The 14294-nt window shown below is 43.6% G+C and overlaps 1 protein-coding gene across 2 annotated transcripts in view; it reads left to right on the top strand.

Moving 5' to 3' along the window:
• Positions 1 to 7309: 7309 nt before the first annotated feature.
• Positions 7310 to 14294, top strand: part of dync1li2 (dynein, cytoplasmic 1, light intermediate chain 2) — a 29093-nt gene continuing 22108 nt past the window's right edge. For both annotated transcript variants that reach the window (XM_056278707.1, XM_056278706.1), the window contains exons 1-4: positions 7310 to 7441; positions 9034 to 9107; positions 9464 to 9580; positions 9702 to 9932. In XM_056278707.1, the coding sequence (XP_056134682.1) occupies positions 7356 to 7441; positions 9034 to 9107; positions 9464 to 9580; positions 9702 to 9932 (508 nt within the window). In that variant the 5' untranslated portion in view covers positions 7310 to 7355. The remainder of the gene's footprint in view (positions 7442 to 9033; positions 9108 to 9463; positions 9581 to 9701; positions 9933 to 14294) is intronic.

Here is a 14294-nt window from a genome sequence, read left to right as displayed (position 1 = left end):
GCTAACGGTAGCTACCTCACATGCACTCACATGCACGCGTGGCCGGACCGGCCTCCAAAACTAAGAACAGAGAAACTCAGATTACAACACAGACAGAGGGAGGGCGACTTCCTTCTCTACTCAGGACGCCATTACTCCACTATCTCTTTACATAGCAAATAGTCGTTTGCTGCTACGTTAATGCTCTAAATCCCATATATAGCACCTTTAAAATGAAATTACTTAAATATTCATGCTCTTAGTCTAGAAGATACAAAGCAGACCAGTCATTGAAGTTAAGCTCAATTAGTCACAATGATTAGGTGGTGTCGGCGGATCACAAATAAAGGGTCTACAGGTTTAGAAGCCCTGTAGTGTTTTGAGAACAGCCTCTGCCTCTACTTTCCCAATTCCCTGGTGTTGATTTGTGGGTCTGCATGAACTGGAATGAATAAAGACATCTAATTAATAATTGTTACTACTACTACTACTACTACTACTACTACTACTACTACTACTACTACTACTACTACTATTACTACTACTCTTGGCTGCCACAGCGGATCATCCGTTTCCATTTCTTCCTGTCCTCTGTATCTTCCTCTGTTACGCCAGCCACCTGCATGTCCTCCCTCACCACATCCATAAACCTCCTCTTTGGCCTTCTGTTTTTGCCTGGCAGTGCCACATCCGGCATCCTTCTCCCAATGCCCAGCATCTCTCCTCCACACATGTCTCTCTTGCTTTGTCTCCAAACCGTCCAACCTGAGCTGTCCCTCTAATATACTCGTTCCTAATCCTGTCCTTCTTCATCACTCCGAATGAAAATCTTATCATCTTCAACTCTGCCACCTCCAGCTCCGCCTCCTGTTTTTTCATCAGTGCCACCATCTCCAAACCATACAACATAGCTGGTCTCACTACTGTCTTGTAAACCTTCCCTTTAGCTCTTGCTGGTACCCTTCTGTCACAAATCATTCCTGACACTCTTCTCCACCCACTCCACCCTGCCTGCACTCTCTTCTTCACCTCTCTTCTGCACTACCTGCGTTACTTTGAACAGTTGACCCCAAGTATTTAAACTCATATGCCTTCATCACTTCTACTCCTTGCATCCTCGCCATTCTGCTGTCCTCTCTCTCATTCACCCATATGTATTCCATCTTGCTCCTACTGACTTTCGTTCCTCTTCCCTCCAATGCATACCTCCACCTCTCCGGGCTCTCCTCAACCTGTCCCCTACACTCATTACAGATCACAATGTCATCCACAAATATTATAGTCCATGGAGACTCCTGCCTGATCTTGTCCGTCAACCTGTCCATCACCATTGTAAACAAGAAAGGGCTCAGAGCCGATCCTTGATGTAATCCCACCTCCACCTTGAACCCATCCATCATTCCTTCTGCACACCTCACCACTGTCACACTGCCCTCATACATATCCTGCACCACTCTTACATACTTCTATGCCACTCCCGACTTCTTCATACAATACCACACCTCCTCTCTCGGCACCCTATTATATGCTTTCTCTAAATCCACAAAGACACAGTGTAGCTCCTTCTGACCTTCTCTATACTTCTCCATCAAGAGTCTCAAAACAAACATTACATCTGTAGTGGCCTTTCATGGCATGAAACCATTCTGCTGCTCGCTAATCACCTCTCCTCTTAACCGACCGACCAGAGGAGGCGCTAGTGCAACGACCAGGACACATACCCACATCCGGCTTCCCACCCGCAGACACAGCCGCTTGTGTCTGTAGGGGTGCCCGACCAAGCCGGAGATAACGGGGATTCGAACCAGCGATCCCCGTGCTGGCAGGCAACCGAATAGACCGCCACGCCACGCGGACGCCGCGCTTTCGAAATGTTGAACTCAGAGACCCTTTTACAGCTGACATCATCAAAGAATTGCGTGCGCATTCAGGCAACGGAAGTGGGGTGGCGAAGTGGCGAAGAAGAAAACCATGCCGGGAGAGATGGCGCAAGATGAGACTTACTGGGGCAGAGAGTGAATACAGGATTAGTGTCCATAATCAGATTCTGGATACAGCTATAGCGGTGCCGGATTTACTTATAAACCTGGCAGGCTGAAGCCTAGGGCCCCAACATCTAGGGGGCCTCCAGCAAGGTATATAATATTTTTGCCACTGGCATAGGCCTTTCTTACACATGCTGTCGTAACGCACTGTAGTCTCTAAACCCTTCAGTAATTTTCCTTGCATTCCATTTCAAAATAGTACCGTCTTAAGCTGATAACTCGACACTAGCATTGGTTTCTGTACTGATGTTGTCCTTCCAGGAAAGCAGTGAGATGGATAAGTTGAAAAACGCTGTGCAAGTATCTGCAGGGGACGCTGCTGTTTTCATCAAGTCAGGTTAGTAATAACACTGCTGGTGTATAGCGTCTTTGTTAACGATAGGAAAAAGCATGGTCGTTTTGTAAACGGTTTTTAGAAGCAGATTTGATTCAGATTTTGTAATATAATTGTCAATAAGGAACAATTATTTAAAGAGAAGTTGCCCAAATATACAGAAAAAAAGTTAAATTTTTTCCTTCACTGGAGTGGGCCCCATTTTGTGAGAGCACCCCTTCATGTTTTCCTTTCTAATAACTGTTAATGATAATTTTATTTTCAGATTCTAATCTGAGCACGAGTAAAAGATTTGAAAGTGGTGCTAGCAAGCACAAGAGAAAGAGACTTGATAATGATACGGTAAAGAAGTTAAGACCAATCACTGCTTTCGTGCATCAGCCACTGACGGAAGCAACAAGCACCAGCGGTGAAGCAGGTAAATTGATACTAACACAAGGAAATCAGTGTGGTGGAGTTATCCAGAGAACTACTAACATTCAACCAGAAGAAACCTCCCAAAAACAGAAACAGCAAAGCAGGACGCGGAATAGCAAGCTGATTATGAGGAAGCGGCCATGGTGCCAGCTCAAAATGAAAATGTAAAACTAATGCAAGAGTCACTTACTGGACAGGGAGAGGCTAAAAAGCCACAAGAAATTAATGTGGATAGTAAGAATTTTCAGCTCACACTTTTATCCTTTATACAAGGAATTGTGGAATTTTAAACAGCCGTCGTCATCCTCAGCTTTGTTTAAAACACTCTTCCATCTTCCTGTAGTTGTAAGGGTGGGGGTTGTAAGGGTTGTAAGTGGTATAGCCTAGGGCCTCCCTCCATCTAAATCCGGCACTGAGTTATAGATGGCATCCATCGGCTATTTGAGTAATGGCACTTTGTATGCCGACGTGGCTCCTCTGGACCCTAAAATCTTTAGTCCGCTAACATCCAGTGCCAGTGGCCTTCCATAGGCAGCCCTTCAAGAACTAAGCAAATGTCTGATCAAATTTGATAGCAGAGCAACGGTGGGCAACAGAGTGAGCTCATGAGTGTGACAGAACAGTGGACTAGGTTAAAACAATCGGGATTTGAAGAATACACAACCAGGACTATGGAGGATCATGGACCTGAAGGAAATTATGACGAGGTGGAGATGGTGAACAAGAGCTGCTCATCTTGCAAGGACTGTCCAGTGTGTTGCTACTGTATTCTTAGTCAGTGCAACCTATTGACCGACGCATGCCACATCCTGGGCCTTGCTTACAAGTTCCTAATTACCCTGTCAGTAAATCAAATCAAATCAAATCAATTTTATTTGTATAGCTCAATATCACAAATTACAAATTTGCCTCAGTGGGCTTAACAGCAACACAACGTCCTGTCCTTAGACCCTCTCATCGGATAAGGAACAACTCCCTAAAAAACCCCTTTAACAGGGAGAAAAAATAGGAAGAAACCTCAGGGAGAGCAACAGAGGAGAGCTCTCTCTCCCAAGACGGACAGCGTGCAATGGATGTTGTGTTCACGCAATTTACATAATACAACATTGAAAGTGGATAACAGAATTATAATGGACGTAACATTTATGAAGAACATGATGCACAGGATGCCAAGCAGTGTCCACATGCCAACGGAGCAGTCCGGGACCCAAGCCATGTGACCAGCATCATCATGTAATAAAAGAAAAACTTATGTGAGGAGTGGAAGGGCAGGCAGTAACCCAAGTAGCTTGCGAGTGGAGCTTCTCTACTCTGAAATTCATCAAGAGTAGGCTCAGGAGCACTCTATCTCAACAGCACCAGGAGAATTTTATGCTCATGGCTACTGAGCAAGACGTTTTAATGGCCCTGGACAGTGACCTGGTTATAGATGGCGTTGCTGAGCAAAGTGAGCTGCTGCGGAAATTGCCAATTTAAAGAGGTAGGAAATCTGTTTATTTTTATTTTATTCTATGACTTGCCTACTCCTCAGTCTTTTCACCGAGACATTTCTTCCTGTATTATTTCTTTTACTGGTCAGATGATTCTAGAGATTCTTGCCACCTTGTTGCCACTGCCATTGTGCCAAAATGTGCTCCTTCTAGCAATCCTCCTCCTAAGAGCAACACGTTCCCCTTGTTCTATTTTACGTCTACTTCACTAAAGTTATTGTTATAAATATTGTTCAGTAATCTAGTTTACATAAAGTGTGGCGTGGTTTGTGTGGGTGATGGTGTATCACTGGGGGGGGGGGGGGGGGGTTGTCTAAAGTCAACAAGTCCAGGGCCATTTTTCCGTTCTCAGTCCGCCCCTGCTCCTGTCTACTTTATTCATCTCTGACTATTCCACTTATTCTTTGCCAACATCTTCCTCTGTATAATTTGCTGTACTTCCTCATTCCACCACCAAGTCTCCTCGTCTTCCTTCCTCTGTCCAGATGACACACCAAGTACCTTCCTAGCTGTCTCCCTCACTATTTCCACAGTGGTTGCCTAGCCATCTGGCAACTCTTCATCACCACCCAGAGCCTGTCTTAACTCCTCCCTGAACTCCACACACCAGTCTTCCTTCTTCAAATTCCACCATTTGATCTTCGGCTCTGCCTTCACTCTCTTCCTCTTCTTGGTCTCCAAAGTCATCCTACAGACCACCATCTGATGCTGCCCAGCTACGTTTTCCCCTGTCACCACCTTGCAGTCTCCAATCCCTTCAGATCCCACCTCCTACATAAGATATAATCCACCTGTGTGCACCTTCCTCCACTCTTGTACGTCACCCTGTGTTCCTCCCTCTTCTTGAAATATGTACTCACCACAGCCATTTCCATCCTTTTTGCAAAATCCACCACCATCTGTCCTTCCACATTCCTCTCCTTAACACCATACCTGACCACCAGCTCCTCATCACCTCTCTTCCCTTCACCAACATGCCCGTTGAAGTCCACTCCAATCACCACTCTGTCCTCTTTGGGTACACTTTCCACCACTTCATCCAACTCACTCCAGAATTCTTCTTTCTCTTCCATCTCACACCCAACTTGCGGGGCATATGTGCTGATAACATTCATTATCACCCCTTCGATTTCCAGCTTCATACTCATCACTCCGTCCAACCAGCTCTTCACCTCCAAAACACTCTTGACATATTCTTCCTTCAGAATTATCCCAACCCCATTTCTCCTCCTAGCCGCACAATGGTAGAAGAGTTTGAACCCACCTCCAGTGCTCCTGGCCTTACTCCCCTTTCACCTGGTCTCTTGCACACACAGTATATCTACCATCCTTCTCTCCATCATATCAGCCAGCTCTCCCCCTTTGCCATAGTGCAAACATTCAAAGTTCCGACTCTCACCTCCACACTCCTACCCTTCCTCCTCTCCCACTGCCTCTGGACATGCCTTCCCCCCTCTCCTTCTCCTTCGTCCAACAGTAGCATAGTTTCCACCGGCCCCCTGCTGGCCAACAGTACCGGTAGCAGTCATCGGTAGCCCAGGCCTTGACCAATCCGGTATGGAAATCTGATTTATGATCCGCATATTTGATTTGGCAAAGGTTTTATGACGGATGCCCTTCCTGACGCAACCCTTCCCATTTGTCCGGGCTTGGGACCGGCACTAAGAATGCACTGGCTTGTGCATCCTCAGTGGCTGCGGATGCACAAGCCAGCATCCCCAGCCACTGAGGATGCATTTAATATTCTTCTTAACAACAAGAAGAATATTAAAATATTGTGGCGAGCTGGCGTGAGAGGAGGCAAGAGGCGGCGATCTCGTTTTAATGGCAGCTTCCGTGTCCCGTACATCGCACAACCCCAGGAGTGCTCTTTTATTTTGCCCCCCACAATGGTTGCTTCCCCCAACGAGGTCACTATGAAGAACATCAGTCAGAGTAACGGTCCTACAGTCAGTCAGTCAGTAAAATGGTCATCTACCCAGTCCGAGTCGAGCCCCCAAACAACACAGCAATAACCAAAACATGAACACAACATCACTAAAATATTAATTTCAACATGAACGATAACAGTCCCAGAATCCCTTGTGCTTCCCCAGCGCATAACTGCTGATAGTCCAGCGACCACCCTCCCCTGTCGCTACTACACAACATATTATTCTATGATTATTATCAGGGGTGTCGTAGTGGGGGAGAGGATGCAAAGGACCTACAAGGGCCCAGAAAGGGGGGGGGGTGGGAAGCCTGGAATTAAAACTTGGTTTTGATTTGCAACTATTTATTTCTAACTAATTAGTGTCATAAGTTCAGTTAAAATTGGCTTAATACATCGGTTGAGGGACTTAAAGAAAACAGTGGAGGCTCTCTGAGGCCCCTCTCACTCCTCTCCGAGGCCCCTCTCACCCCTTACAAAAGGTGCAAGATTGTTTAATCCGCCCCACACGAGCATCTCTCAATGTGGCTCATCTAGTCCTGTCGCGAGTGGCTGCCGATACCACCACAAGCAAAGATCAGATCAATGATATCCCGGGAGAGGCTGAACAGCCTGCACTACTCTCAGTTGAAAGCCGATTAGCAAAACCATTGGACTTTAAAGAACTAATCAATGAATTTGCAAACAAGACGTCCCGTCAGTGGGCATATACTGTGGAATAAACATCATGGGTGTCAGCATCAGTACCCTAAGATGCATCAAAGTTTGAAGCGATACTATACATGTTTTTTCAGTCACTGCAAGATAGTTAAATTAGGTTAAGGTTAGATTAACCCCCCCCACCCAACCCCCCCCAAATGCTCAGAATCACCTGAAATGCCGAGAAAAGTGGTTTTTAGCCATTTTTAGAAAATGCATATTTTGCATACTTATTATAATTATTTTTAATGTTCTGATCCTCTCTGGAACAATACCCACCACCTCTAGCAACGATACGTTAATGCGCGGCTGGCTGTAGCGCCATGAATCAGAAGGACGATTATGTGGCGGGGCGCGCCGGCGCGGCACGGCAGAAGTCGAATCCAACGCACCCTTTCCACGAAGGCGGTCCCAGGGGCGCCCAAGTAGGGCCCTCGTCTTTGTGGTGGTAGAAAGAGAAGATGGCTCCCGTTCTGGAGAAACAGCTCCTGGGCGCAGCCGGGGCGAACGACAACAACAACGAAGAGGAGGAAGGACAAAACCTATGGCAAGTTGAACCCTTTTTAAGCGGCTCCGAGTCTGCCGAAACCATTCACGGGGAAGCCAGAAAACGTTATGCTTTGTCACTGCCGGGCGGCTCCTCGTCGTGGGGGGGGGGGCGACAAAAAAAATACCGGGCCGGCGGAGCAGGAGCCGCAACCGGGAGCTGGGCTGTGAGCTTGCTAGCCACGTTAGCATCTCGGCTAACGTCGGCTAACTAGACCCCGACGCTACATTGTGGCTAGCTTAGCCGATAACGTCGGCTAACTAGACCCCGACGCTACATTGTGGCTAGCTTAGCCGATAACGTCGGCTAACTAGACCCCGACGCTACATTGTGGCTAGCTTAGCCGATCAGGGAGTTTATCTTCTAACGTTATCCATGCTGGTGGGATGACTATATGGCATTTGAGGGTCAGCATAGCCATCAATAACACCCCTTACTGTGTCACCCATGGTTTCCTTTCATTGAGGTTAGTAAACTATCTCCACAGGCCAGCCGACTACCTAGCTGTGAGGTAGTTAACTAACGTTATTCAGCGTTAACAACTAACCGGCTGCTGAACAACACCGCAGATAACTAGCTTGTGTTATTACGGCACCTTTTTACAGGGTTTTACACACTTGTCAGTATGAATGATAAGCATTCCGTAAGCTAGCAGGGCGTTTGAGGTGTACAGCACGACTCCCGGTTTCCTGGCTGTATTTCCGGTTCTCCTCTCTTTTCTTTGGGTGTTGTCGTGGACACATCCCTGAGCCAGCTGTAGGGAAGCAGCCCTGTTTGTAGAAAATAGCGTCCGATAGCCGTCTAACCATCCTAGCTAGGAACGATAGCCCTCTAACCATCCTAGCCAGGAACGATAGCCCTCTAACCCTCCTAGCTAGGAACGATAGCCCTCTAACCATCCTAGCCAGGAACGATAGCCCTCTAACCATCCTAGCTAGGAACGATAGCCCTCTAACCATCCTAGCCAGGAACGATAGCCCTCTAACCATCCTAGCTAGGAACGATAGCTGTCAAACTGATGTTGCTACTAGGGAGGATGCTCGACGCTTCGAATATATTCCGCAGTGTTTCGCTAAAACGTCCGTAATTAAGTTTTTGTAGCTCATTAATCTTATGTCATTATAACACGTGTCATCGTTGTACGTTTTGCGCATAGGCTGGCTGTGCCATGTCCATATTCATGTATTGCCTTTTGAATGGTTATTGTAAATCAGTTCCTGCTTGACTACTCTTCCCACTCTGCAGCTATTGCATGACTGTCCTGTGATGGTTCTGCTGACGTTTCTCCCACTCTTTCATCCAAATGTTGATGTTTTGTTTTCCTTATGAGTTTTTCCTCATCCAAGTGGAGGGTCTAAGGATGGGGGATGTCATACATTAGCCCCTAGTCTAGCCTTATCTATTGAAGATATGGTTCCAAAGCCCCCCTGGGGCTGAATTGTGATTTAGGGCGAAACAAAAAAAAGGTCTAGGTTTCATTTTGTTACTTGTTACCTCTAAAAATACCTCTAGGTATTTTTGGATCTGTTCATGTTCCCCTTTTTTTGCAGTTGATTTCCCTTTTGTTAAAGTGACTTGTTTTTCCCTTACAGGTCCTCAATACTAAGTGAGGTCTCAACTCGTTCAAGTTCAAAGTTGCCATCTGGGAAAAATATTCTAATATTTGGTATGTATGATTTAAAACTAAGACCCCCCCCCCCAGGGTGTAATTTATTGAAATTTTTCAAGAAGATACTGTTACCTAGATTCATACTTGAGACAATTTAGTGAAGTGTAAATGGAACTAATTTTATTGGCAATTAATTATCAGTTGGTTTGGTGACCCCTTGGCATACATTGGTCAAACTTTTTTATGTAGAGTTGGTTTATTTTGTCATGTTTAGCCATGACCAGACCATGGCCTGGTCGTGCATATTTAGACAATATCACACTGTGTCATGATACCAATGCTACTACTGGCAATGACTATTTGTATTTACCATTATGCATAAAATAGAATACCATTTGAAACTTTTTTTCCAGGTGAGGATGGATCAGGAAAGACGTCGATCATTGCAAAGCTTCAAGGATCTGATCAAAATAAGAGAGGGAGAGGGTTGGAGTATCTTTACTTGAGTGTCCACGATGAAGACAGAGATGGTTAGTTCAGATGCTGTACATCTTGATCATCATATTTGGAAATGAGCTTTTAGGAAACAATGACAATGTAAAGAATTGGAGGACTGCTGTTTTATTTTAACTCTGTTCTTTCTCTTTGTAGACCTTACCCGTTGCAATGTGTGGATCCTGGACGGGGACCTGTACCACAAAGGTCTGCTTAAGTTTGCTGTATCTGCTAAGTCACTAGCTGACAGCATTGCAGTATTTGTTGTGGATATGTCACGACCCTGGACCATTATGGAGTCGCTACAGAAGTGGGCCAGTGTGTTGCGTGACCATGTGGACAAGCTTAAGATACCTGCTGAGGAGATGAGAGAAATGGAACAGAAAAGTAAGCAATGTTTTTTGTTTTTTTCTTTCTTCAAACCTTCCATATCGGTTAAAATTCGTTGTCAAATAATTCTTAGGAGGAGAGAATACCAATAGTTGAAGCACAGTTTTTACTTCATTAAGTCAATCAAATTCTAAGACGGTCTCTTGGAACAACAAAAACTCTCAACCGGCCAGCTTTGTGTTTTTACTGTGCAGAAATCTGGGAAGTGTGTATGTGTTTGTGGGGTGTTTAGCTGCTTTCATACCATTCAGCATCCCCGGCCTTTATCCATTTTTACTTGTCACGTTTCAGAAAAGCCAAAATATTACACATAGCAGCTTTTTAGATGAACAGTGAGATAATTCATATGTATTTTGCCTATATGCATTTGTAGCATTTTTCTAGTATCTCATCTGTGAATGGTCCCAGCGGTTTTGGGAGTTGTTTGAATAAAAATCATTCTTATATATTAATTCAGTGCAAGCAGAGACTCTTGAGGGGCCTGTCAGGGGAATTTGCGCACTGAGTGGTAGTTATTTTTTTATGTAATCATATGATATCGGTGACTAGACTAGCTCAGGAAAGGGATAAAAGGCGTATTTCTTTTTTAATTATGTTGTTAAAGCCATTTCATCAGAAAAATGTTCCTGAAGCATCTCAAGAAGTTGGCAGGTTACATAATATAAGTCACTGCTCAGTGCTGACTGGCTGCTCATAGAAAAGAGGTAAGCGTCGTTGCTGTCTAGCTGGGCAGGCAAGTAAGCGCTGTACACATTACAATTTGTCATGAAGGTTTCTAGGTCATCATCAAAGAGGCCCATGATCCTCAGCTGTGTGTTTTGACTACAGGCAAGGTTTAGTGATCAATAGCGGTGATACACTCAGATGCTCTTCCCCTGTTTAATTTTAGAAATGATCTTTTCTGATTCATGAACTGCTCTTTTGTGCTCTGACGGGTTTCTTGCTTTCCACAGTTTAGCCCGTGGGTATTTCACGGTCCGGGCTTGTCTTTCTCCAAATGTTACTTGCTGCTATTGGAGGAGAGTTTGAGCGGTTTGATCCGGACTTTCATTAGAAATATTCTCACTATTTTATATTTGTCCTCTAAAAGGGAAATGTATCCTACTGCTACTGCTACAGGATGAAGTGAGAAAGAGAAGTGTGCAGCCAGTTGATTACTGTGAAACATATTTTAGGTTATATCATGCACATAAGAAGTGACTTCAACATTTCAAGATACTTCCCTGTCTTACCTTCTACTCACTGTTGTCATTTTTAGTGTGGAAATTTTGGTAGCTATTGGCCCATATAGATGGTGCAGTTCAAATTTAGCAGGAATTTAATTCATTTACATAACAATAAAATGGAATAGAAATATTGAGGCGGCAACTTCTTTTTTAATTGTATCTTAAGCGTCATGCTCTTAGCTTTATCAGTTATTACACTGCCACTTGGTAAACAACATATTTGAACATGGGAAGAGCTGCTACTTGCCTAAGGGATTTTCTTTTTTCATGTTGTTAACTTAAGCAATTACCAATTCTGCTGTGACGTGGCTTTATCACTTTAAGACAATCTTATTTTTTGATCCCACTCATGGACAAAATCACTTTTCCGATTTAGCTGTCATGTCACCCAGATGGGACATCTTCCAGCATGACGGCAATGACGTCATCTGTGCACATAGCATAACGGCGAGACCAATCCTGAATGAGTGTTTTACGTTTGTGCGGTGGGGGTGAGTGAGTGAGAGATGTGTGTGGCTTCTGTCCAGACAGTCTTGCAGGAGTCTTGCATCATGGTTCCCTTTCCTTTGTCAGATGAGCGTTGGGGAAAGCAAGGCACATAAACTGAGCTGTTCTGGCTTCAGCTGTGCTGTAACTAGAGCAGCCCGTCCACTGGTGCTGGAGTTTTATCAGGTTAAAATTACAGGATGGGTCTTTTGCTGGATCACACACAAATAGATTTCCAGTTTGTGGACTTATATGTGGGAATGATGTCTGGGTTACTACGGTTACCGATTGTTTTGTTGTTACCCAAGTTGTCTTTGGTCAGCAGAGGCCAGGATCAAATCAGGGGCTGATCTGACCCTGGACAGTATAGCAAATATTTTATATTGCAGTATTTGTCAATTTTTTAATAATGGTTTCGTCATGTTTCTTGTAGTGAGATTTGAAAAGTGATTTATGAATACAAACACCTAGTGAAATGCCTTTTTTCCCCCTCTTAGTCCGGTGAGATTAAAATTAATCCTAAATCATATATAAAAACAAATTGAATGTAAAATAAGTTCAAAATAAATGCTTTTATCTGTGTTTTCAGTGAATAGTAGGGATGGGTCAGAATAGTTGACTAGTTGACCAGCAGTTGACTGTGACTGCTTTTGACAATTGACAACTATGTCAGTTTTAGATTTTTTTTTCTAATAATTTTCCTGGTGGCTCTGACTAGGTTTCTATAATCCCTAAGATTGTAGTAATTGAATAGATGTCAAATGTATGCAGATTAGCCCTATGTCAGTTTGGTGACATCACTAGCGCTGATCAGAAACCCAGTTGTGTTGGGGTTATTGGTATATTTGTTTTAGGAACTAGAGCTTCATTTGTTGTACCATTTTCAGCTAATACTCACCTCCACTTTCCTTGACGCCGCTCTCCATTTTTCAATGTTTGCCACTTCTTCTTCTGCTGGGAAGTTGCCCGGACAGCGATACGGCGGCGTGCTTTTGGTCAATGGGGCTCGGTATTAGGTACTGTTCTCTTTTTAGATGTGAAGCACCTCATGTTTGGTGGGTGGATAAACTTATGGTGGAACAGAAGAAGCAGGAGGGGGCTAACATGCCATCGCTATGTCGCCGCCACCCCATCACGATTGAATAGATGATGGACTATTCAGTGAATCAGCTAATGGGCTATCATCAGTCTGTAACATTAAGGGTTTTTTATTGTTTCTCTGTATCAAATATACCCTCTGCTATTACGTTATCAACATCCCTGTTAAATACACACTCCATTCCTATGGCCATATGAATATCAACATCAAGTAAAACATTTCCTGCTGCATCATTAATAACGGAATGAGCTGAATGAAATGAATGCCACGTCTTCTGACAGAAATTTGTGGCGGTGCGCCTGCCTCTGTTATTTATGCTTGAAAATATACTGTGAAGTCAATATTGCTGCTTTTGGGGGGATGGAGGTGTTTCATTTTTGAAAACTTCCTACTTTGACCACTAGCGATTTTTACCAAGGGTTCACTCCCCAAGTAGTCAGATCAAAACACTGAAATTTGAATGCGTCAACATTTAAATGAAATTAACAAACCTTAACCCTAATCTTAACTCTGTATTAACCATTGTGGCTGAAGTTGCCATTGATAAAATTGACTTTTGTGTGTTTGTTGCTTGTAATTTGCAAATTGTGCTATTTATATGAAAATGTGAATTGGCAGGCCTCACTTGTCACATGGTTTCTGAAAGAATGTCCATTGAGACTCATTTGTATTTACAAAATGTGGGCTCCCAACCTGGCAACCCAAAAAGTCTTTTTATGAATGCATTTTAACATCTTATTACTGATTTGCAATCCATTAATAAATTGAGCTAACGTTAATGAAGTGATTATAAACTCTTTAAATTATAAACCCGTATTAAAGTATACTTTTGTATGGGTTTAGTATGGGTGATACTTTATAAAGTATCACCTATACTTTTAAAGCCTTTTATAATGTAGACTTATTGTAATTTTTTTTCTAGTATTATTAACAGTTGGGAAGGTGCTAACACAACAGCACTGGTGACTGTTTCATTTCGACTGGGACTCTGAGCGGTCGAAAGTATCACCATATGTAGTTAAAAATGACTTCAGGATTGTTGCCATCAGTGGCTTTGTTTTTCTTTCCTATTTTTTGATTTGGGAAAGATGTGTGATCTATTAAAAACCTGGGAAGGTGGATATACATAGGCGAGTAAGTGCTGTTCTGTTTCTCATTCAGATAACGGATAATTCTGTCTGTAGCAGTCTGTCTGCTCTGTAACCATGTTAGATGTACTTGATAAGGCTTTGTTACTCCAACAGTGTTGAAATATTTGGCCAGATGGCAAAGAGAAAAATCCTTAGATTCTTGAGAGAGAAGTTTTTCAGGTTAGGCTTTCAGACCCATGTCCTTGAAAACCATGTAGGAAAAGTGGTTAAAGCATAATATGCATGGTCACTGTTAATGTCTGGTGGTAACATCCATCCATCTTGGAGAAATGAAACTTAAGTTCAAATGAAAGAAAGATGCCAGACGAGAACGAACACAATGCAGCCTTGAAGTTATAGAAAAGACAGTTTCCCCCAGGGACCAATTTAGCATCACATAAATCATGATCATCTAACA

Source organism: Lampris incognitus, chromosome 4, assembly GCF_029633865.1.
Source record: "Lampris incognitus isolate fLamInc1 chromosome 4, fLamInc1.hap2, whole genome shotgun sequence".
NCBI classification, from domain to species: Eukaryota; Metazoa; Chordata; class Actinopteri; order Lampriformes; family Lampridae; genus Lampris; species Lampris incognitus.
This window is presented reverse-complemented; position numbering and strand designations above follow the sequence as displayed.